The 24,322-nt window shown below is 46.0% G+C and overlaps 3 protein-coding genes across 4 annotated transcripts; 2 read left to right on the top strand and 1 right to left on the bottom strand.

The window, feature by feature from the left end:
* Positions 1-6,476: 6,476 nt before the first annotated feature.
* Positions 6,477-8,054, top strand: LOC103651335 (gallate 1-beta-glucosyltransferase). The gene has a single exon (XM_008676952.2). The coding sequence runs from the start codon at positions 6,527-6,529 to the stop codon at positions 7,970-7,972; it is 1,446 nt and encodes a 481-aa protein (XP_008675174.1). The 5' UTR covers positions 6,477-6,526; the 3' UTR covers positions 7,973-8,054.
* Positions 8,055-9,862: 1,808 nt separating this feature from the next.
* Positions 9,863-21,039, bottom strand: LOC100274302 (uncharacterized). Of its 2 annotated transcripts, XM_008674307.3 has the most exons (7): positions 20,630-21,039; positions 19,544-19,672; positions 18,835-19,023; positions 16,393-16,489; positions 11,288-11,391; positions 10,554-10,605; positions 9,863-10,426 (listed from the first exon to the last, which is right to left on the bottom strand). In XM_008674307.3, the coding sequence occupies exons 1-7, from the start codon at positions 20,902-20,904 to the stop codon at positions 10,214-10,216; spliced, it is 1,059 nt and encodes a 352-aa protein (XP_008672529.1). In that variant the 5' UTR covers positions 20,905-21,039; the 3' UTR covers positions 9,863-10,213. The 2 variants fall into 2 exon arrangements, with proteins under 2 accessions (XP_008672529.1, NP_001142137.1); NM_001148665.1 differs by having other exon boundaries at positions 9,926-10,605; positions 20,630-20,966.
* A 1,121-nt stretch (positions 21,040-22,160) lies between these two features.
* On the top strand, positions 22,161-22,895 carry LOC103651336 (uncharacterized). Its single transcript, XM_008676953.4, has one exon. The coding sequence runs from the start codon at positions 22,370-22,372 to the stop codon at positions 22,622-22,624; it is 255 nt and encodes an 84-aa protein (XP_008675175.1). The 5' UTR covers positions 22,161-22,369; the 3' UTR covers positions 22,625-22,895.
* The last annotated feature ends 1,427 nt before the right edge of the window (positions 22,896-24,322 follow it).

The following is a 24,322-nucleotide window of genomic DNA, read 5'->3' as shown; positions in this document are numbered from 1 at the left end:
CCTACACACCACAGCAAAATGGTGTGGTAGAGAGGAAGAACAGGACGCTAATCGACATGGCGAAGACTATGCTTGGAGAATTCGAGACCCCCGAGCGTTTTTGGTCGGAAGCCGTGAACACGGCTTGCCACGCCATCAACAGGGTCTACCTTCACCGCCTCCTCAAGAAGACGTCATATGAGCTTCTAACTGGTAACAAACCCAATGTATCGTACTTTCGTGTATTTGGGAGCAAGTGCTACATTCTAGTGAAGAAGGGTAGAAAGTCTAAATTTGCTCCCAAAGCAGTAGAAGGGTTTTTGTTAGGTTATGACTCAAATACAAAGGCGTATAGAGTCTTCAACAAATCATCGGGTTTGGTTGAAGTCTCTAGCGACGTTGTATTTGATGAGACTAATGGCTCTCCAAGAGAGCAAGTTGTTGATCTTGATGATGTAGATGAAGAAGACGTTCCAACGGCCGCTATGCGCACCATGGCGATTGGTGATGTGCGACCACAGGAACAATTGGAGCAAGATCAACCTTCTTCCTCAACTATGGTGCAACCCCCAACTCAAGACGATGAACAGGTTCATCAACAGGAGGCATGTGATCAAGGGGGAGCACAAGATGATCATGTGATGGAGGAAGATGCGCAACCGGCACCTCCAACCCAAGTCCGAGCGGTGATTCAAAGGGATCATCCTGTCGACCAAATTTTGGGTGACATTAGTAAGGGAGTAACTACTCGATCTAGATTAGTTAATTTTTGTGAGCATTACTCCTTTGTCTCTTCTATTGAGCCTTTCAGGGTAGAGGAGGCCTTGCTAGATCCGGACTGGGTGTTGGCCATGCAGGAGGAGCTTAACAACTTCAAACGCAATGAAGTTTGGACACTGGTGCCTCGTCCCAAGCAAAATGTTGTGGGAACCAAGTGGGTGTTCCGCAACAAACAGGACGAGCACAGGGTGGTGACGAGGAACAAGGCTCGACTTGTGGCAAAAGGTTATGCCCAAGTCGCAGGTTTGGACTTTGAGGAGACGTTTGCTCCTGTGGCTAGGCTAGAATCAATTCGTATCTTGCTAGCATATGCCGCTCACCATTCTTTCAGGTTGTTCCAAATGGATGTGAAGAGCGCTTTCCTCAACGGGCCAATCAAGGAGGAGGTGTATGTGGAGCAACCCCCTGGCTTCAAGGATGAACGGTACCCCGACCACGTGTGTAAGCTCTCTAAGGCGCTCTATGGACTTAAGCAAGCCCCAAGAGCATGGTATGAATGCCTTAGAGACTTTTTACTTGCTAATGCTTTCAAGGTTGGGAAAGCCGATCCAACTCTTTTTACTAAGACATGTGATGGTGATTTGTTTGTGTGCCAAGTTTATGTCGATGACATAATATTTGGTTCTACTAACCAAAAGTCTTGTGAAGAGTTTAGCAGGGTGATGACGCAGAAATTCGAGATGTCGATGATGGGCGAGTTGAACTACTTCCTTGGGTTCCAAGTGAAGCAACTCAAAGATGGCACCTTCATCTCCCAAACGAAGTACACGCAAGATCTGCTAAAGAGGTTTGGGATGAAGGACGCCAAGCCCGCAAAGACTCTGATGGGGACCGACGGACACACCGACCTCAACAAAGGAGGTAAGTCCGTTGATCAAAAAGCATACCGGTCAATGATAGGGTCTTTACTTTATTTATGTGCTAGTAGACCGGATATTATGCTTAGTGTATGCATGTGTGCTAGATTTCAATCCGATCCTAAGGAGTGTCACTTAGTGGCGGTGAAGCGAATTCTTAGATATTTGGTGGCTACGCCTTGCTTCGGGCTCTGGTATCCAAAGGGGTCTACCTTTGACTTGGTTGGATACTCAGATTCCGACTATGCTGGATGTAAGGTCGATAGGAAGAGTACATCGGGGACGTGCCAATTCTTAGGAAGGTCCCTGGTGTCATGGAACTCTAAGAAACAAACCTCCGTTGCCCTATCCACCGCTGAGGCCGAGTACGTTGCCGCAGGACAGTGTTGCGCGCAACTACTTTGGATGAGGCAAACCCTCAGGGACTTTGGCTACAATCTGAGCAAAGTCCCACTCCTATGCGATAATGAGAGTGCTATCCGCATGGCGGAAAATCCTGTTGAACACAGCCGCACAAAGCACATAGACATCCGGCATCACTTTTTGAGAGACCACCAGCAAAAGGGAGATATCGAAGTGTTTCATGTTAGCACCGAGAACCAGCTAGCCGATATCTTTACCAAGCCTCTAGATGAGAAGACCTTTTGCAGGCTGCGTAGTGAGCTAAATGTCTTAGATTCGCGGAACTTGGATTGAATTGTAGCATACATGTGTTTATGCCTTTGATCATGTTCATTCTGCATTTTGTTGCTTATTGTGGTGCTCAAGTTGTACAAACACTCCCTGGACCTCATAAGTCCTTTTTGCAAGTGATGCACACATTTAGGGGGAGATGTGCTACAACTTGACCCTTTGAGACTAACCATTTGCTTGAGTTTGCTTGATTTAGTCTCGAAGGTGGATTGAAAGGGAAAGGTGAACTTGGACCATGCAAGACTTCCACTGCACTCCGATGAGAGGGTAACTTATTCCAAGTTCATCTCTATGATCTTATTGCCTTTGTACTCTTAATTGAAGATTTTGGTGAGGCAATGGGGTTAAAGGGCCAAGATTGATCCCGTTTTGGTGCTTGATGCCAAAGGGGGAGAAAATAAAGGCCAGAGCGATAAATGGATCAGCTACCACTTGAGAAACTTTGAAAATAGTAGAATAGAGCTTTTGGTTTGTCAAAACTCTTGTATTGTCTCTTTTGTCAAAAGTTGGCCTCTTGTGGGGAGAAGTGTTGATTATGAAAAAAATGGGAAGTTTTTGAAATCTTTGATCAATCTCTTTTGGGATAACTCTCTATATGCTTCAACATGTGTGTTTGACTTAGAGATAGAGATTTGAGTTTGATTTGCAAAAACAAACCAAGTGGTGGCAAAGGATGATCCATATATGCCAAAATTGAATCAAAATCAATTTGAGTTTTAGTTGAAGTGATTTTGCACTTGTTCTAGTTGCTTTATGTTGTGTTGGCATAAATCACCAAAAAGGGGGAGATTGAAAGGGAAATGTGCCCTTGGGCCATTTCTAAGTATTTTGGTGATTGAGTGCCAACACAAGTACTTAAATGTGAATCTATGCCCATGGATGAACAAAGTGCAAATCAAGAGCTAAGGTATGTTTCTAAGTCTTAGTACATTGGTTTTATGTACTAATATACTTGTCTAAGTATCAGAAACAGGAAGAAGAAGAAAAGAGGAGGGTTGGCTGTGTACAGCCAAGTGGCTGTTTCGGTCTGGGGCACCGGACTGTCCGGTGGTGCACCGGACAGTGTCCGGTGCGCCAGGCTGCCTCGGCCGAAGAGGCCGCTCTCGGGAATTTGCTGACGGCGTACGGCTAAAATTCACCGGACTGTCCGGTGAGCCAACGGTCGGCCGGGCCAACGGTCGGCCGCGGATTCTGCGCGCGACACGTGGCCAAGCCAATGGTCGGAAGGGGGCACCGGACTGTCCGGTGTGCACCGGACATGTCCGGTGCGCCAACCGCTCCCAGATCTGCAACGGTCGGCTTCGCCATTTAAGGAAAGGAATCGGGCACCGGACACTGTCCGGTGTGCACCGGACTGTCCGGTGCGCCCGATGACAGAAGGCAAGGATGGCCTTCCAGATTTGTTCTCAACGGCTCCTAGCTGCCTTGGGGCTATAAAAGGGACCCCTAGGCGCATGGAGGAGAACACCAAGCATTCCTACAACATTTCTAAGCACCAAGACATCGATCTCGCGCATTCGTTTCATTGTGATAGCATATAGAGCTTTTGTGGAGTTGTGAACTCTTTGAGTTGTGTTGCGAGCTCTTGTTGCGACTTTTGTGCGTGTTGTTGCTCTGATCTTTTGAAGTCTTGTGTGCGTTGCTCATTCCCCCTTACTCCGTATTTCTTTGTGAATCTCAAGTGTAAGGGCGAGAGGCTCCAAAGTGTGGAGATTCCTCGCAAACGGGATATTGAAAGGCAAAGCAAAACGCCGTGGTATTCAAGCTGGTCTTTGGACCGCTTGAGAGGGGTTGATTGCAACCCTCGTCCGTTGGGACGCCACAACGTGGAGTAGGCAAGCGTTGGTCTTGGCCGAACCACGGGATAAACCACTATGTCATCTCTGTGTTTGATCTCTTGTGGTATTGTGTTTTGTCGAGACTCCTCTCTAGCCACTTGGCAATTATTGTGCTAACACTTAACAAGGTTTTTGTGGCTATAAGTTTAAGTTTTCACAGGATCACCTATTCACCCCCCCCCCCTCTAGGTGCTCTCAGTTGTCACATATTATTATTTCACCAAATGAACAAAAGTCGTTGCTTTGAAAAATATGACATGCAGGGAAGTAATTGAGTTTGTAACTAAGCACATTATTCATAGATTCAATATTCCACAGACTTTGACTACAGACCAGGGGACTTCTTTTATGTCAAAGGGGTACGTGAGTTCGTTGAATCATATAAGATTATGTTGCTCAATTCGTCTCATAATATGCTCAGGCCAATGGTCACGCCGAGTCAAGTAATATGCACTAATTAGCCTTATTAAAAAGAAGATAGCTGATCATTCTAGGAATTGGCACAAGGTTTTGTCTAAGGCTTTATGGGCTCATAGAATATCTAAACACCATACTACTAAAGTATCTCCTTTTGAGCTTGTTTATGGATAGGAAGCTATTTTTCTTATAGAGGTAAGCTTAAATTCTATCAGGATCGCAAGACAAAATGATCTAGCTGTCGGTGACTATCATGATCTAATGATGGACAATATTGACGAGGTGACCGACAAAAGGCTGATGACTATAAAGGAGATCGAGAAATAGAATATCATGGTTTCTAAAGCCTACAACAAGAAGGTAAAGGCTAAATCATTTCAAGTTGGACATCTGGTTTCGAAGACAATCTTGCCACTAAGTAGCAGGGACCTGAAGTTTGGCAAATGGTCACCAAGCTAGGAAGGGCCTTATAGAGTGACATAGGTAATCTTTGGTAATGCATACATGCTACAGACTTTGCAGGGTGATGAGTTACCTTAGGCATTGAGTGGTCGTTTTCTGAAGATATATCATCCTAGTGTTTGGCAAGATGCTTAGAAAATCAATGTTCTCACATCGAGTTGATAACAGCGTGTACCAGGTGCTTGTGGTTCGCTTAGCTTCCTCAAAAGGTAGGGGCGTGTGTTGAGCACCATATGTGGCACCTAGGAAGGCTGGACGATCCGGCCATGTGGCTCTGACGGTCCGCGATTAGATCAGATCAGGCGAGATATCTCCCTTTTCCATGCGTGTTTATCCAGCTAAATACGTGGAGTTTGCTGGGGAACGCCTAGGAACGGGTCCAGACCTCCCCATATATATATCAAGTGGTACAGTCGATTGCGCGCATCACCAATCAAACCAATCAATCAAATCTACTTTATTTATGTTGTTCTTCATCGCATTAGGAGTAGGCGTAATTTAGGCCTAGTTTAGTTTTCCCCAATATCCAATCTTCATCCATCTTCGACTCTACATCGTCTAGGGACATCTCAGGCAGCCTGCCAATTCTGGGGCACCCCCTAGAACTCTCCTCTATGAGGGGAGACGAGATCTAGGGTTCTTCGACCCTCTGTGCACGCGGACCATCCAACCCTAGAGCGTAAATCATTCGGTCGGCGAGCAGAAGAGACCTGTTGCTATAGCAAGGTCGCGGACCGTCCGCGCCGCCGTAGAGAGCACCATCACGCAGTACAACCCCAAGTGTTTGGCCCCAAATCGAAGCCAACATCTTGTCTAAATGCTGATGGTATAAAACATTTCTATTATGAGTTATACCTATAGCAAAGGTATAATCTTCATTTATGTCATTATCTAATAACCATCTAATAGATTGGAGACGGTGATGGCATATAAGAGAAAATTATGGTTTAATGACCACGAAACAAAATCTTAATTTTCAATGGCACATACAAAAATGTTTAAGTTCCGATGATATTGAACAAATTTTCTCATATTTATTGCACCTAGCATTTAGTACTACCTCCATTTTTTAAATTTGACGCCACCAAATAAAAACAAACGGATGGAGTATAACTTTTAAGATTTTTAAATTTAACTAAAATAACATCAGACAAAGTTAACTCTAATAAAAATAGCTAGCTTTAAGTGACCATGCAATTAACCTATATGTTTAGATACAGTGCAGGAGCATGTCTACAAATCAACTATGCAAAAACAATAAATATGATATAGAGCTAGCATTAGATGTGTCATATGCAAGAAATTAAACTTCAGGTGTGACAGGACGACTACAAACGTGACACACGTGTAAGATCGCAATGCAACGGTGGGTTTGTGGAGGGAGAGAGCTACTTTTCGTACTAATATATATAAACGGGAGTACCAAGCTACATATATACTCACGCAGAAGTAAAGAAAGTTAATAATCACTAGAACGACCTTTTGCCCTTCGGAGATCAGATGAGCCAAGAAAGCACCCCCGCGTGCCATGCAGTCGTGGCCCCTCCCCCGCCCCACGTCCTCCTTGTCTCTGCCCCTTTTCAGGGCCACGTCAACCCGCTACTCGCCCTCGGCCAGCGCCTCGCTTCCATGGGCCTCCTCGTCACCTTCACCACCGCAGTCCACACGGGCCTCAGATTCAAGCACCAGCAGCACGGCGAGGACGGCGCGGCCGTGGACGCCGTCGGGCGCGGCGCGATGCGTTTCGAGCACCTGCGTGGAGGCGAGGTTTGGGCCCCGGATGACCCACGCTACCACGTCGCCGACGACGTGGGGCGCAACCTCGACGCCGTGGCCTCGGTGGCGCTCTCCGAGCTCATCCGTCGCCAGGCCGACGCAGGGCGGCCAGTCACCTGTGTCGTAGCCAACGTTTTCGCACCGTGGGCGCTCCGCGCCGCGGGAGCCATGGGCGTCCCGGGCGCCATGCTGTGGACGCAGTCCTGCACCGTCATGTCGCTGTACTACCACTACTTCCAATCACTGGCGGCGTTCCCCTCGAAGGAGGCTGGGCCGGACGCGCCCGTCGATGTCCCTGGGCTGCCCACGCTGGCGGCCGGGGATCTCCCCGCGTTAATCCATGAGCCTGAGGAGAACATATGGCGCCAAGCGCTCTTGTCGGACTTTCGCAGCCTCCGCGAGACGGTGTCGTGGGTTCTTGTCAACACCGCCGACGAGCTGGAGCACGCAGCCATCGAAGCGCTTCGCCCGCACCTGCCAGTTCTACCATTACCAGTCGGTCCGCTCCTCGACATGGAGAAAATAAGCGCCGCCGACGATGCCGACGACGAATGCACGGCGTGGCTCGATGCTCAGCCTCCGCGATCGGTGGTTTTTGTGGCGTTCGGGAGCCTCGTGAAGCTGGATCGCGACGAGATGGCGGAGTTGGCAGGCGGGCTGGCGTCTACGCGGCGACCGTGCCTGTGGGTTGTGCGCGACGACAGCCGTGACCTCCTCCCGGACACCGCCGTCGCGAGCGGCGACAGCTGGGGCCGGGGTAAGCTGGTGTCCTGGTGCGACCAGCGGCGTGTGCTCTCGCACAGCGCCGTCGGATGCTTTATTACGCACTGCGGATGGAACTCGACCACGGAGGCACTCGCGGCCGGCGTGCCCGTCGTCGCGTACCCCGTGTTCTCCGACCAGCGCACCAACGCCGCGTTCCTGGTGGACGTGTGCGGCGTCGCGGTCCGGCTCCCGACGTCTCCCACGCGAGACGCCCTGCGCCAATCGGTCGAGGTGGTAATGGGAGATGGCGCGCAAGGGAAGCATATCCGCGCAAGGGCCCAGGGGTGGAGAGACAAGACCTGCGCGGCGTTGGCTGAAGGCGGCTCGTCCGACATGGCCACCCAGGAGTTCGTTGATGCTGTACTGTCCATAGGAATGAACTACTCAAGTATGCCTTTTGTTTAGGGTTATTTTCTTTAAAAAAAACACATGCGTTATTTATACATAATACAATTAATCTATACTCTTTTAAAATATCAGTTTCGTATGTAGTATGTCGTCACATGCGAAACACGTAGTCTTACACCATGGTGGGACTTCAGCAGTCAACCACTCAAGACCAAAATGAAACTGAAATCCTCTAGAGATCCCTGCATTTTTTCAGAGTGAGCAATCCCAGAGATATTATTTATATAATATATTTAGTTATTTATGGGTGGTTTTATCTCCTAGGTTTATCTCCCCTTTGTTCCAAACCAACCCTTATGGGTCACCTAGTAATTAGATGTCGTTTGGTTCACATATTTGTAACGTTACGCGTAACTGATAACGTTAAATCATGTTTGTTTAACTTTAACCGTAATTAGATATTATACTTAGGAATTGATGCCAGCTAATTTAAACTTATTACCGCTGATACTTAAGTATAAATTATTATCATTGATGTTACATTTCGTGAACCAAACGGGCTGGAGAAATACGAGAAAACCTCGGTGCTAGTTATGGCCACACCTCGGATCAAACTGACGGCACACCAAGCGATGATTGTGATCACTGTAAGGCAGCAAATCTGATGTCTCATTATTATCTTCCTAACCATTATTTATATCCAAGTGAACACCTGAACTGTTCAGAACAGCTGGAATTGTCGTACCAATCTACATCATCTTGATATCAATTCCTCCATTGCTTCATTGGCTCAATCAACGAAAGACCTTTAGAATCCAGGTCCATTTTGCATTCCAATTCCAGCTTGTCTAAACGAATCGCGCAGGAGAGCTGCAGACTCTATTAATAAAGAGGACTTCCAATCTCCGTTTCATTTACAAATAATCACAATGTGGACTTTCATGAGAATGCAGGCTGTGCACCAGATGCCGGTTCCAGAACCTCGTGGAGCAGGGGTTTGCGGCATATCATAAACACTATTTTGGGAACCTCAAATTCCCTTTCGGATTGGAGGGGTTGAGGTGGAAATAAACTAATTTCCCTTCTAATCTCCTTTAACCCCGAAGGGGATTCGAGTTTTTGGTAGTCTAAAAAACAGAGGGATTAGAGAGGCTAAAATCTTCTTATTATTCAAAATTGAAAAAGTAGAGGATTTTAGTCCCTCCAATCCCCTCTGATTTTATAGCTCCCAAACTAGCGATGTTGCACGTTGATTTCTGGCAAGGCAGGCTCTGTAAATATCTGAAAAAAATGTTTGAGCTTCAGGCTTGTCATAATGTGCTTTGGAAGATACAGAATTTGCGAGATCGTGTAGTGTTTCATAGTAGTTTCTATGTACAAAGCGAATTCTGAAAATACAGCTAGTCGACGTCACAAGTGATGAAGACGAGGTTCGAGTAAGACCTTGTTTGTTTGTCCAGGATTATTCTAACTGGTCAAAGCTTATATAACTATATAAGGGTCTATTTGCTTATTCAAGAACTTTGTCGAGGAATGATTTCTAGCCACAATGATTGTCTAATTTATATAACAATTGGTCACCCAAAATAGTTACTAGCCTTCTAGCATAACCGAACAAGTAAAGTTGTACATGCATTCATGTCAAAGTCCAACACGCCAAACTATTTGCTTTAGCCAACACATTCCAACTCATTTAAACTTGTCAACCCCTAGGAATTTTTTTATCCCCTGATGATGATTTTTGCGTTCAGATTTTTTTTGGAGAACCTTGTTGATTTTCTAGACCATTACATCAATTTAATACATACGGGAAGAGAACGGAGCAGGCAAGTTGCAGCAGACTGTGTCCAGCAGTCCAGCAGACTGTGTCCAACATTATGGAGCAGGCAAGCTGACAGCCGTCCAGCAGTCCTGGGATCCGAGACAAGAAAACTCGTTCCTCTGATCTAGCCAATATAACAAGATGATGATCACTTAAACAATCCACTGGTAGCAAGTTGAAACCTCCTTACAAGAAAGAGTAATAAATTAAGGCTAGAGTATGTATAAGAGGAACGGAAATACAAGGAAATGTTCACGGTGACAACAATACAGGACTGATTCGTCTCATAGTCTGGTCCATCTAAAATTACACGACCATCCTGGATAGATGAGCTAACAACAGAAGAAGACACAGTTTGGACTGTTCCTTAATACGGTAGGAACAGTCCCACAGGCGAAGCACAAAATTTTTTATCCATTTCTTCTGGACCCAACGTGACACGTCAGGCCAAGAACTATGTGTGCCTCAGCTTTCAGTCACACCCGCTGAAAGGCCACAGTGCAGACTTGAGAGCCCTCAATTCCTCCAAACATTATGGTAGGATATGTTCGGACATGGTCTATGTACCGGAAGATCTCAGACGCATCTCGTGCACCTTCATCCACGTTCTCCTTGCCAAATTTTCTCTTGGTGAAATCTTCTACTTCATGCAGAAGCTCATCCTTTGTGTGATTACATGACGTTATGACCTGAGGAGAGATGCAACCGAAAGTTTCATGCCCTTACAGATAATGAGGGTACAAGCATAAAGATAAAACTTCAACTGATGAAGGAATCTTAATATAATTTTAAAAGCCTATAGGAGAAAGTACTGACCACAATGCCACCAGGCTCAACCAAGTTTGATACAGATTCCCAATATACCATTCTGAAAAGAGTAGGTGCAGAGGAAAAATGTAAAACAAACAACATATATTATTGAACTGTTTCTTTAAATGTAAAATTGCTTTCAAATATAGGTAAAAGATCCAACATGCAAAGCGTCGTCTATCTATTGTGCTATGTAATTATGTATTTCAGTTGATCAGAAACTACAACGCTTGCTGAAAGTAAAAAATGACCACACAACAACCTTGCATGCTGAGATAGCTTAGAAAAAGAAGCTTTATGCAGCTGCTTTTGGTTGCTTAAGCCTATTTGTTCCAGGGTTCGCTTTAAGCCCATGCAAAGATTCAAAGCTTATCACAAAGCCCTGGGTGCTTTTGTGGTGTACGGTGGTTGCTGTTGTGGTGAACTCATAAACTGGTCGAATGCTGTGATTTTGTTGCGTTTATATATTGCCCGCTTGGGGGGAGGCCACAACCTAAAGGATACAGCTATTCACTGACACAGGATGGCTTGTCAACACCTACACTAATGCATATAGTTACCAATACTAGCAACATTGACAAGTAAATGTGTTAAAAGTTCTCTTTTGGGTTACAAGGTCACAGTTGTACCTTTTCACAAGACCGTCAGATTGGTAATTCGTCTAGTTATTCCAGTACTAGCAACACTGACAACTAAATGTGCTAAAAACTCTCTTTTGGGTATCCAGGTCACAGTTGTACCTTTTCGCACGACCATCTGGATGCAATCCGATGGCATCCAATGTCCCTTTGTCTGTAATAATTTTGAATTTCCTATCTAACTTTGTCTCAAGTACATCATCAACCTGACAAAAACACAAAAAAACAAGGAATTACAGAGATGAAAGTGCCCCATCATAAAAACACAAAAGGCAAATCATTTGATAAATTTCAAGTTCCATGAGCCACAATGTATGTCAGATAAGGGGAAAAAAGACAGATCTAGTGCCAGAGGCTCCGAGATGAATGAGGTATGGGGAAGGAATATACTGAAGCAAGAGGTAAGAAAATAAAAAAGAAATGTATATTGTTGAAACAACAGCCGTCAGCTTTGCAACACTATGGATCAGGCTTATACGCAGAAAATTCTTAACCTGAGATGAATCCAATTTCTTAGGAATGAGGGTGATGAACGCTGTGTTGAGCAATCTAAATTTAGCTACATGCCCATTCCGGATAGCAAAAAGATCAGCCAAGATATCCTCCTTGATGTTGCAGCAGGATTTATAGAAACGACCAGTGAACCCATCTGGACCTAGAGCCATATCTATTGGTAAATCCTTTACACTAGCCCAAATCTCCTCCTCAGTGAAAGGGGGTCCAGGAAAGAGAGATCATGGTGCTGGATACCGAGTGGCGAGTGCAGCCAGATTAATACTGTAATAGTATAGTCCCTATCTCTGATGTCCCAACCAAACTCTCAGAGAAATTCAGAACAGCATCCTGCTTAAGTGCTTATCTTCTTGGGAAACCAGAATTTGCTCACCCACATGAAGTTTAGCAACAAAATTCTTGTTCTTTCGTTACCTGGCCCGCTGGTGGAAAAAGAATGTGGGCTATCTCCAGCAGACTCCCAACCCCACCTCCCATTTCACTCCCTATTTTAAACTCCACTCTACAAACAGTACCGTCTAAAGTACAAAACAGTGTTTTGCACACCCGTATCCACGGTCTCCTGAGATAGCCTCAGCATCACCCTCACGGAGGTACAGCAACCGAAAACGCAGCCGGGAGTTTATTGCCTAGCTTGGTGCCCGATGACCAAAGTGCATTTGTCAGGGGCAGAAGCATTCATGATAACTTTATTTTTTTGTCCAGCAAATGGAAGTCTCCACATGGGAAGGAGGCCCATCTTCTTAAATTGTACATATCAAAAGGTTTTTGATTCAGTTTCCTGGACGTTCTTGTTGGAAACGTTGCAGCAGTTGGGTTTTGTGCAGCGGTGGCGCAATATCCAGTGTCTGCTCCTTTCCATCTCCTCTACACAAGTTTTATTCATAGCCAGGGGAATGCATTTTCCATCGCCGCAGACTTCACCAGGGAGATCCCCTTTCCCCAATGCTATTCATCCTGGTGATGGACAATCTTAACAGTATGATCAGACATGCAGCCAGTATGCAACTCTTGCAGCCTCTCGCCGTTCATCCCAGCATACACCGGCCGTCCTTCTATGCAGATGATGTCGTGATCTTCCTGAGGTCGGCTGTGTTTGACCTTCAGGTGATGAAGACTATCCTTGAGCTCTTTGGACACGCTTCAGGCCTCCATAGTAATCTTGCAAAGAGTTCGGTTTCTCCAATTCATTGCTCATCTGATGATCTGACTCTCACCGCAGATTCTGTCTTGCGAGATTAAGGAATTTCCTGTCACTTACCTTGGCTTACCTCTCTCTATTCACAAGCCTTCCAAATATTTTTTTCCACTTATTGACAAGGTGGCCAACCGTTAAGGCCTCTCTTATGATCTGAGCTGAGCGGTTGATTATGGTTCGGGTGGTGTTGACTTCCCCTACTATTCATCACTTGATTGTCTGGACCTCCGGAGTGGCTTATCAAAGCTATTGATAAGAAGCGGAGAGGCTTCCTTTGGAAAAGACAGGAGCAAGCAAATGGAGGTAGAGCCTAGTGTCTTGGGATAAGGTGCAGTGCCCCCTGAAGCTTGGGAGTCTGGGGTTCATAATCTGGAAATTCTGGGGTGGGCTTTGAGAATTCGTTGGATGTGGGCTCAAAGAACTGACTCTAACAGACCATGGGCTGGTCTCCCTATCAACATACCTCCTAAGGCTAGGTCATTGTTTGACACGGCTTTGATGTCTATTGTGGGGAATGGATAATCTACTGATTTTCTGGACAGATATGTGACTTGAGGGTACAAATATCACGGAATTAGTCCCATATTTATTCAAGGCGATGCCAAAGAGGATACCTAAAAAGCAGAACCGTACCCCAAACCCTCCTCAATCGAGACTAGGTGTCGGATATTTTGTGGGGGGGGGGGGGGGGGGGGGGGGGGGCTCACTGCGCAGTTTTTGGTTCAGTTCCTTCAGGTTTGGGACTTGGTGGAGGGAGTGGTGCTTCTTCAAGAGGTCCCTGACCAACACCAGTGGAAGCTTACCCAATCTGGCTGCTACACCAGCAAATCATGGAAAAAGTCTACCTAACCCCCTCAGCTATTGGTAGTTGTCTACTTCACCCTCACCTATGAAACCAAATATTGTACCCCTCAAACTATTGAAAACCGTCTAAATAACCTCCTAAGACGGTTTTGAAGGTGGTTTTGTTGATGTGTCATTTTAAAAGTTGATATAACCCCCCTAATAACATATTAAGTGCTGACTGCATAACCCTCTCAGCTATAAAATGTGATAGTGTAGCTCTTAAAACATCAAATAATGTTCGGATGGCCTTCTAGATGGTCATGTTGAGATAACGCGAGCCTAGAAATAGTAGGGATAGGTGGTAGCATGGTTTTTAAAGCGGTAAGGCGAGACAAGGCGAGGACGCCTAGGCGAGGTAGGCGGGCAAGGCGCCTAGGCGTTGGACCTCCGCCTGGACGCCTAGGCGACGCCTTAAGAACAGAGGGTGGTAGGCGATGGGTTTGTGTGCAAATCATGTGTGCTTATGCTAGTTCGGTGGGATATAGTGTCCAAACGACCCAGCAAGACCATCCAGAAGATCATTTGAACATAATTAGATGTTTTAAGGGCTACAATATCACATTCTATAATTGAGGGAGTCATGCAATTAACTCTCAATATGTTAGGGGTTATATAGAGACTTCTAAAAATGACACATCAGCAAAAGCACCTTCAAAACCGTCTCAGATGGTTATTTAGACAGTTTTCAATAGTTTGAGGGGTAGAATACCTGGTTTTATAGGTGAGGGGGTGAAGTAGACAACCATCCATAGTTGAGGGGGTTAAGAAGACTTTTTCCGCAAATCAGTGTACTCTACTTTCTTCAAGGGCTCCATTAAGTTTGGCCCGTGGAGGAGAATTTGGAAAAGTTGGGCACCTCTTCGGTGCAAAATCTTTTTATGGCTTGCTAAAAAAAAGGTGCTGGACAGCAAATTGCCTCGCCATACCTGGTCTCCCTCATCCGGAGGTCTGCCCATTGTGTGACCAAGCTGGTGAGATCCTCCAACACATTCTCATCGGCTGTGTTTTCTCCAAACAGATTTGGGTCATGATTCTGCAGTCTTTGAACCTGGCTGATATTGTGCCCTGCCAATGGTAGCAGATACTCGCTTCTTCGCCTGGTGGGCTCGCTCTGTCAAGTTGGCGCTAAAGAATGTTCAGAAGGGACTTAACACTCTTTGCCTAGTCACCTGGGAGATCTAGAAATTCAGGAACTAGTGTGTTGGAGGGTGCACAGCCAAATGATCAAATCCTGCTCCAGAAGATAGGGAGTGAGTGCCTCCTATGGTGTGCTGCTGGAGCTTCTGGTATACACGAGCTCCTCAGTAGGTCATTAATCCCAATCGGTTAGGTGTTGGTGAACCAGTCGTTCTTTTGTTGTGTTTTGTAAATCCCCTAAGGGGCATGACCTGTACTTGGGTTGGGTCTCTATGACCTTTCTTGCTGTTTTTCCCTTTAAATGAAATGACACGCAGCTCTTCTGCTTTGTTCGGAAAAAAACAGTTGTCTTAAAGCATTATAGTACTTAGTTGCATTTAACTGGTTGTGTAAGTCTAATTCTTTAAAACTACCGAAAAGATAGCTATTCTAAATTAATGGATAGCGATAGGGCCTCTAGCCGAGTTGGTTAGGTGGTCTGAGTAGCACTCCTCAGGTCCCGGGTTCGACTCCCCGTGGGAGCGAATTTCAGGTTGTGGCTAAAAAATCCTCTCGTCTGTCCCACGCCAAAAGCACAGGTCTAAGGACCGGCCCCGATCACGATCGTTCTCACATGGGCTACGATGCCGTTGTGTATGAGTGGGGCAGGGTTTCGGTGGTTTTCTCGACCTGTGTGAGGTCATCTTCTTAATAGAATGTCCGGGGGCGCAGGTCGAGTTTTTTTGAAAAAAAATGGATAGCATCGAGAATTTGTAGTGTATAATTTGACAAATGCAAAGTTAGAATCGTTACAAACGTACAAGGTTGCTTCAATAACATGTGAGTATTCTACATTGTTGGCTCGCTTCTGCAGTATATCAACTCATTCCTAATAATTACGCATGCTTAACATTTAAAGGACTTGATAAAGGGGAGAGACAACCCCTTGACTTTGGTCTTAAAGAAGGAGCCCGCCGAAGCTGGGAATAGGCGGAACCTAACGCATGCACACTTCTTTGGTGGACGCAAAACCATTTGGCACTGTTTCAACCAGGGAGGTGGGCACGACCATGCAGTACCAGGGATAAAAAACCCTGGTTGGGAGCTCCGAACCTCAGGTGCACAACCACTGTGCCATCAGCACATCTGTTCTTGCTTAACACTTTAAAAATGGTATCTAGACTAAAAAATCCTTGGGAAACTGCAGTTTTGGTTTGATATTTTTCCACAAACAATGGATGGTCCAAGTTTTAATTTGGCAAGCACTAAATTCAATATCCTGAATGCTGCAACTAAAGAATTAAATAATCATTATTTTAGTCTAATGATTATTTTATTCTTTAGTTGCAGCATTCAGGATATTGAATTTAGCGCTTGGAAAGAAAGAGATTGATATGAGCATATGTGCTAACCAACACGAGATTGGAAAAACAGTTGTATCAATCCTGTGCTTGAAATACAGTTGGACAAGTCCAATTCACATATTTGTAGCATGCATGGAAAGAAAGAGATTGATATGAGCATATGTGCTAACCAAAAAGTTTATTGAAGAGAAGCCATCACGAGCAGCTAGGTTTCTTGCAAGTTCAACAGCTCCTTTACTGTAATCTGTTCCAGTTAAGTCTGTAAACCTGGAAAAACAGCCAATGCCATTTGGTGACAAATAGAAGATGTGATCCTTTTCTATGGTTGTGTCCACCCGAACTCATCAAATTGAACTAATATGGATTTCAAAGCAAGAACATCATCAACATCAACATAGCCTTTTAGTCCCAAGCAAGTTGGGGTAGGCTAAAGTTGAAACCCAACAAGAAGTCACCAAAAAGAGAGAGAAAGAAAGGGGAGGGGGAAAAGCTTTTGAGAGAACTAAAAAGGAAAAGGCCTAATCACGGTTCGGGCACGTGGATATCTCCTTTCCAAGCACTTCTATCCAAACACGTCTTTGGGATATTCCATTCCTTCAAGTCCTTTTTGATTGCCTTCTCCCATGTCAAGTTTGACCACCCTCTACCTCTCTTCACATTCGGTGCCTCTAGGGGTCTCCGCTCTCCGATGGACATGGTCAAACCATCTCAACCGGTGTTAATAAGTGAAAAGAAAATAAACCAAAAAAAGTGACCCAGGAATAACACTGGAGTATCCACTTGCATCCTTCGAGTGTGTTAGGTTGAGTTGTGGCTTTTAAAAACAGTTGTGAGATGTGGGCTATGAAAAAGCAACCATGGATTATGGGTTCTGCGAAAGCTGAAAGCCACTTGGTTCAACAGTTGTGGCTTTTGGAAAAATTGTTGTCAGCTTCTCTCGATGACAAGCAGATCCCGCCCATCAACCTCATCTTCTTCCTTCGGATGGATCCCCGACCAAGGTCGTGCTCACCCGCGACGAAAGACTCTTGCTCGCCCACATGGCGGTCGAGGTCATGCTTGCCCACAACGATGGACCCACGCTCGCCTGCATGGCAGCCAAGGTCCCGCGCGGTGGCCAGGGCCAGGGCCATGTCGAGGGGATGGCCTCGCCACGGGGAGGCTAGAGCAAGGTTGGAGCCAAGTGCGGGAGAGGAAGAAGAATCGCCACCAGTCGGTGACGCCGCACAAGACACCATGACTTCCCTGCCTCAATCATCACCGATCAAGACCTCAGCTTCAGCGGCAACGTTTGGTATGACTTGTTCAAGCTAGCGGGCGTGGAATTCCACATGAGCACCACCTTCCACCCTCAAACGGATGGCCAGTTTGAGGTAGTTACCAAGACCATCGTGATGTACTTCTGATGCATCACTAGCGACCGCCAACGCGCCAGGCAGCCCTGGCTTGATTGGCTCCCATGGGAAAAGTACTGCTACAACACGTCTTTCCACTCTGCGCTCTATGCAACCCCGTGTCGGGTTGTCTATGGGCTTCCACCATCAACGATGTTGCCCTATGTGCCCAACTCGGCGCGGACACAAATGGTGGACAACATTCTACAGGACTGGGATGTGTTCCTCGCTTACATCAACGACCGTCTACTTCAAGAACAAGCCTACGCCAAGCGACATTACGATGGGCATCATTGTCCCTTGAAGTTCGTCATTGACGATTAGGTCTGGCTCCGCCTCCTGCACCGACTGGCTCAAACCTTGGTACCAGGAGCTCGGGGCAGGCTAAGTTCATGCTACGTCAAGCCATTTTAGGTGGTGGAACGTATTGGCAACATCGCCTATCACCCGCATCCACGACGTTTTCCATGCAGGTGTCCTGAAGCCATTCCGCAACACGCCACAGACAACTCCACCACCCCTACCACCACTACACACTCTAGCTCATGCCCTACACTTCTAGCTACAGCCTGACATGTGGCATGTCCTCATTCAATGGGAGGGCCTTCAAAGTTACATGGGAATCCGTTGACACCTTGTGCGACCCCTATCCTGCATTCTGGCTCGAGGACGAGTTGTTTATCGAGGGAGAGATGTTACGGTGGGCTACATATGCCAGTGCAGGAACCATAACATGGTTGAGTGAATGCTTGTGCGAGAGGCACACGATCACCACTCACCACACCCACTTACATCGATCATCCTAGTCTTTAGGGTTTCAGTTAGTGGATTTGTTTTTATTAGTCACAAATTGTCACTCTTTGGTTAATGAAAGGTTACGCTCAAGTTAATTAGATCTCTCCCACTCTCTTTGTTACTCATGCAAACCATCCCTAGAGACATCGGGCAACAGCATGCATCCCAACCTTGCCATCGCTAAGGCTATCTCCAGCAGCTTACTCGTCTACATCTCCTATTTCAAACTCCACTCTATAAACAGTACAATGTACAATGGAAAACAGTGCAAAACAGTGTTTTGCACTACCATATGCACGATTTGTTGGCCATAGCCTAAGAACCAAAACTTCAGCCTCCCACCTCATTCAGCTACTACCTGCGTAGTAATCCACGTTCCAACAGGAAGCTAATTAAACATCATTGAGAAAATTTGGGTAGTACCCCTGCTTAGCCAATGCTTGCAAAAGAAGACCATTTCCAGTTCCAACATCAAGAACAGGGTAGTTGGAGAATAAATTTTCATTGACTTCACTTTTGATGTTGTCTTGACCAGATGGAATCTTGCCTTCAATAATGTTACACAAACTTTTCGTCCAAACAGCAACTGTGTCCATTACATCTGCACCAAACCTACAAACAGGAGGTTCTATTAACAACCTAAAATAGAAAATTCCCCTTGCAATCTCAGTATTCTAGGGAAACGCCAAAAGGTAAAGAAAAAGGTCGTAGATCATAATTGCCTAGAAACAAAGAGTCCGCCTTAATAAAATAAGTGAAGGATATACTATTTTGTCATGTGAATTCAGAGTTTAGTGTGCCAAAGATGGGAATTCAAGTATGCCCAGTGACTCAGATGCATTTTCTTGAACATATACATATGCACATTGCACCAAAACAAATTTATTGAACAAACTTAACAAAACAGTAGCTAATAGTAATCATAATGAACAAGAATAATGATACACCATCTCCAAATATTTTACGCTAACCATTCCATACTTGGACAACTCAAAGTTCAAGTAATGTCCCTAGTAATGGCAAAGTTAGCATAAACAACTTGGGCTTCATTGCACCAATGAAAAAAATATGCCACTTTTTTCATAAGTGAATATTTTGATAGTTGATATCAGCAAGGATGTGATGTGGTTACCATATTTCTCCAGTGTGCCCATGTTCCTGAAAATTTGCAAGATCTTCCAAATAAGAAGCATCCCAATAACTTTGAAGACCCAGCATTGATCCTTCAACATCACCAGGATCTTGATCATCCTTATCAGAGCTGCCTCAATAGAAGGGTTATTTAGAACACATTAAAAAAGGATAAATATTTGTTAACTATTTAAATATACATGTAAAAAACATTGAAGGATAGAAATAGGCAGGCAACAGCCAGGTTTCCCATTCCTGCCATCTGCACACGATTACAGATTCAGAGTATGCCAGATCTAGGATTCATCTGACCTCTAACAAGAGATTGTACCATAGGATTACATTATCTGGACTCTGGAGAATTTGGTGTATCTATTAAAGAGACCAGACATATACCACTTAGGTGCTGTTTGGTTGGGTGAAAGGAGCGGTAACGACAGTGGGATGAGTAGCCGGTGTTGTCCGATGCAGAGTAATGATTACCGCCCTTTGTTTGAATCCGATAACGCTGCTATCAATTACGGAGTGCGCTAACCAAACTCCAAGGAACGACATCAGCTGTGAGAGGGAATAGATACGGGTCTAAAATGGTTGAACCAAACAGGTCCTTAGATTAAGTGTGGAGTGGTACACCTCAGCCTCTTGGTCTCAGTCCCCCTTATGATAGTGCTACATGTCAAGTTGACAATCTGGGGGGGGGGGGGGGGGGGGGGTATCTGTTAGTTGAAGAAAAGGTATGTTTTTTTATAATTTTATACTAATAGACTGTACTTGATAAACACGGAACATTAAGAACAATATTACATAAGATCGGGCATGCAACTGTCTTCAATGATACTAATCGACAAGTTGCCAAAAGGCATCCATCATATTCCCTCAATTTCCACAGATTCAATGCTAAACATAACAAAACATTGTGCACAAAACAAAAGGTACTAACAGCAGCCACAAGAGACCACAACCCGAACAAGCTCTCTACGATATCAAGCATTGTCGGATCCCCGCAATTTGCTAGATCTATATCTCGAGGTCAGTAGCATCCAATTCGCACACGGATGAGGCCATTCGGCAGAAAATGGTCTCGTACCAGTAATCGGAGGCGGCGGAGGGGAAGTTGGCGGAGGACGCGGAAGCGGCGAGCACCTCAGCAGCGTCGGCGTAGCGCTGGTCATCGTCGAGCGTGCTCCCGTACTCGCTCCGCACTGACCATGAATCCGCCGCAATGGACCGCTCGTCGTCCGACGCCATTTCCAGACCTCCGCCGCCACCGCCTGCCGCGGCGACGAAGGGTGGGAGCTGGGGGCGGGGTGGCGTGCCAACGGGCATCTCGGGTTCCTCGGGCGTAAGCCTTATTCCGGCCATGGTGGATCGGGTATTTGGGTCGGAGATCGGGACGAGGGCAGCGCGGGGCGGGTTGATGCTGGGAGAGGGTCTCGACTCTCGAGTGTCGACTGTCGAGGTAGACTGCGTTTGTTTGGGTTTTCTGGTAACAAAAGTTACTACGAATTGTCAAACTTGTCATCTTCCTCCGTACGATACTCAGATTTTTTTCTTATAATTAGATTCTCTCCACAACCAGATTATCAGAAAAGCTCGTCAGAAAAAACTAAACCAAACATGGCCCTTTGGCTCAGCTTCTGGCCGTCAAATGCTCGAAGTTGTGTCAAACGGCCACATTCTGACATGGCTTCCGGCGACCGCACATCGAGTAAACACCATCTCGCAACGGCTCTTAAAAATCGACCAAATTTCTGCTTGGGGATAAGCCGCCCTCCGTGCCCGTCACTCCCGTGTCATGTATACGTGATAGGGTTTTACCCACCCGCCCTCTGCCGCAGGCGACGCGCCGACTCCCTCGCCATCACCGATAGGAAGGCACTCTGCTCCCCCTGTTTGCCTCCATCCGCACCCCCTTTCTCATTGCGGGCGTACGCACCCCTTCTGTTGTATGTGATACGCGTTCATTGTCTTTCAAGTCGACGGGAGGCGGCACACTACCGCCAACGAGCCGGAGCTCAAGATGGTGGTTGTGCCGGCAATTATTCCAATCTGAATCCCGAACTCGTAAGTTCTTATGTAGAACCATTTTGATATGTGTCGGTTAAGGTTTTAGGGTTTGCACCATACATCCCTTGTTTGTGGATTCGATTTGATCTGAATGGAGACATCGTGCTTTGCTACACCCCATTATTATTTCATATATTGATTCGTTTCACGTCGTTTGCTTCTAGTTTCCTATCGTAAACTATAAGGTTCTGATTAACATGTACCAGATCTACTGGCGTACTCATTTTGTTTTCGTTCAGATAAATCGTATCCATCACACTGATTCGGTCTCCGTGGTCTTCAACCCGCACCATGTCTTCGAAAAGGTTAATTTTACAGCATCAGGTCTTTGAATTGGTGTGGCAGCGATTGTTTGTTTGGACTGCTATAATGTTATTGGTTTACCATTTGTTGTCGACCTGTGTTTCCTGAGAAATTTGCCATTATGGATGTCCTCATATGCGGCTTCGACGATTTGGAGGCGTAGGCGAGGGATTCTCTATTATGGAAAACTAGGGGACAACCCACACTTTAAAATGGACATGACCACGCTATTACCAGTAGTGAACGACGATTAGGACCGTTGAGACAGCCGCCGTCCCAGCGCCGTGAGTGCTCGCTGCTTTCCCGTCTTGTCCCTTCTCTCCTTCTCCTCGCTTCAGAAACGCACCAGAGAGCTCTCGGACCGGATTGAAGTGCGCCGCCCGTGAGCTCTCGGCCGGCGCTGGGAACTTGAGCAGACTGGGCGAGCACCAGGAAATTTGCGCCGTGGGAGCGGTGGATGGACCTCTGGGAGGCGGCCGTCTGCCACGCCCACAACGAGCTGCTGGCGCTGAGCTCCGCCGCGGCGGCCGAGGACTTCCTCCGGTGGCAGTTCCCCGAGTCCCCGCGCGGGAAAGGGTGGTGGTCGGCGGCGCGGCAGCTCGTGGAAGACGCCTGGCGCAGCCTCGGCAAGGCCAAGAACGCGGCGAAGCTCATGGACAACGCCGTGCTTTGCGAGTTCTTCACCACCTGGATGATTCTGACGCGCGCTTAACTGAAGGCACAATGCTGATGGCGACGCCCCTGCCTCCTTTTGCAACTTGTTATTGCTCCAGTACTTGTGCTTCAATTTCATTCGATTTCTATGTGCACATTTGAATAAGTGGTTCTTTGCTGGTACAAATGGAAATGACCTGATCCGCCTGTGTCGATAAGATTGTAATAAGTGGTTCTTTGCTCCAATTTCATTCTTTGCCGGTTGTTCTTCTTGTCTCCTCGCAAAGGTAAAAGTAACAAGAAAGAGTGCCTGCAAACCTTTCCTCGTATGCCATTTTGTTCTTGCTTGAAAAGTGTTTATACTGTTCTATACATTTTAATCGTAGGTAAACCTTTCCTTTTTTTTCATAAGATGCAACGTGCTGTTCAGCGACATTTTGTTGACTTCTGATGGTTGGCATTCTAGTGGTTATCAAAAGCAGTCGTGTCAGCCACAAACCCGTCTGTAGTCAACCTTTTCAGTACCACGGTTCCTCGCCTTGAGACGATTATGTATAAATAAACTCTAAACCACAAGCATTTCATCTCCATTCAGACAAATTTAATCTGAAAAGCTGCTTCGACATTCTGTTCCTGCACCGTCTTTGCTTTCCCTTCCATCTTCGCAGAGAAACAAGCTCGCTAGCTGCTGGAGATGGAGCCAGCAGAGAGGTCCAAGAAGAGGGTGCATCCATGGATCAATGCCACCGTGCACTTCTTGCTCTGCTTCGCAGTTGGCGCCCTCCTCGCAGTCGCGCCGCTTGCCGCCACCGGAGCCTCGTCGGCCTCCAGCATCCGCTCCGCGTTTCTCGGTCCGACGCGTCCTGGGCTAGCAGCTGTTGCAAGGACGAGGAAGACGGCTGCTGCATTCCAGAGAAAAGAACTACGACTGCTAGGAGAGAGGTAACGGATGTAGACGACGTGAGTATCCATTATTTTAATCAAAGAGGTTACCAAGTAATGGAGTGTTCTTGTTCGTTTTAGCGAGTGGCCTATTCCCTGCTTTTCCATATCAGCTAATCCCTCGCCTACGCCTCCAAAACGTCGAAGCCGCACGTGAAGATCTCCATAATAGCAAATTTCTCGTGTTTCCTTTGTTGGCGAAACTGACGGCGGTATGGCATTGCCACGAAGATCTGATTCGTTTCTTATTACTTGTGCTTCTCGTCTCGGCTGAAGATCATGTTATTGTGTTCGTCACCGAGCATTAGATTGAACAGGGGTACATTTTGACACCATCATTTGTTCGTCAGATTTGTGCCATTGATTGGTTTTCTGGCTTATTCATTTGTTATTGGTTTACCTTACTTTCCATGTATTTAGTTGGACTATTAGGTAACTAATTTGTGCTACACATATTAGTGAATTCATCGATGACCTATTTATTCCCCGTTGTTCCTCTTGTACTGATAGTGTACAAATTTAAAATATAGCACTTGCAACCGAACAACCTAAAATAAGAAATATCTGGCTTTCTATCAATAAGCAATTCATAAGGGGTCTTCTTTAAAAGCTTGTGACAATATAGTCTATTTGATGCATGGCAAGCAGTGTTTATGGCTTCGGCCCAATAATAATCTAACACATTATATTCTGCTATCATAGACCTAGCCATGTCAATGAGAGTCGTATTCTTCCTTTCAACAATTCTATTTTGTTCTGGTGTGTACTTGGAAGAAAATTCATGTTTTATACCCTTGTCATCACAATTTCATCA

Source organism: Zea mays, chromosome 3 (assembly GCF_902167145.1).
Source record: "Zea mays cultivar B73 chromosome 3, Zm-B73-REFERENCE-NAM-5.0, whole genome shotgun sequence".
Lineage (NCBI taxonomy): Eukaryota > Viridiplantae > Streptophyta > Magnoliopsida > Poales > Poaceae > Zea > Zea mays.
Note: the sequence above shows the minus strand (reverse complement) of the source record. Positions and strands in the feature narration are given on the sequence as shown.

What these genes read in the sequence shown, in the direction of transcription:
- LOC103651336 (XM_008676953.4), top strand. Translation starts at nt 22,370, where the DNA reads ATGGACCTCTGGGAGGCGGCCGTCTGCCACGCCCACAACGAGCTGCTG.
- LOC103651335 (XM_008676952.2), top strand. Translation starts at nt 6,527, where the DNA reads ATGAGCCAAGAAAGCACCCCCGCGTGCCATGCAGTCGTGGCCCCTCCC.
- LOC100274302 (XM_008674307.3), bottom strand. Translation starts at nt 20,904, where the DNA reads ATGGCCGGAATAAGGCTTACGCCCGAGGAACCCGAGATGCCCGTTGGC. An exon ending in TCCGCCGCCTCCGATTACTG is followed by an intron (nt 19,673 to 20,629) that starts GTACGAGACCAT and finishes CTATTGAGGCAG; the next exon opens with CTCTGATAAGGATGATCAAG. An exon ending in TCTCTTCAATAAACTTTTTG is followed by an intron (nt 11,392 to 16,392) that starts GTTAGCACATAT and finishes TGTTTTTGTCAG; the next exon opens with GTTGATGATGTACTTGAGAC.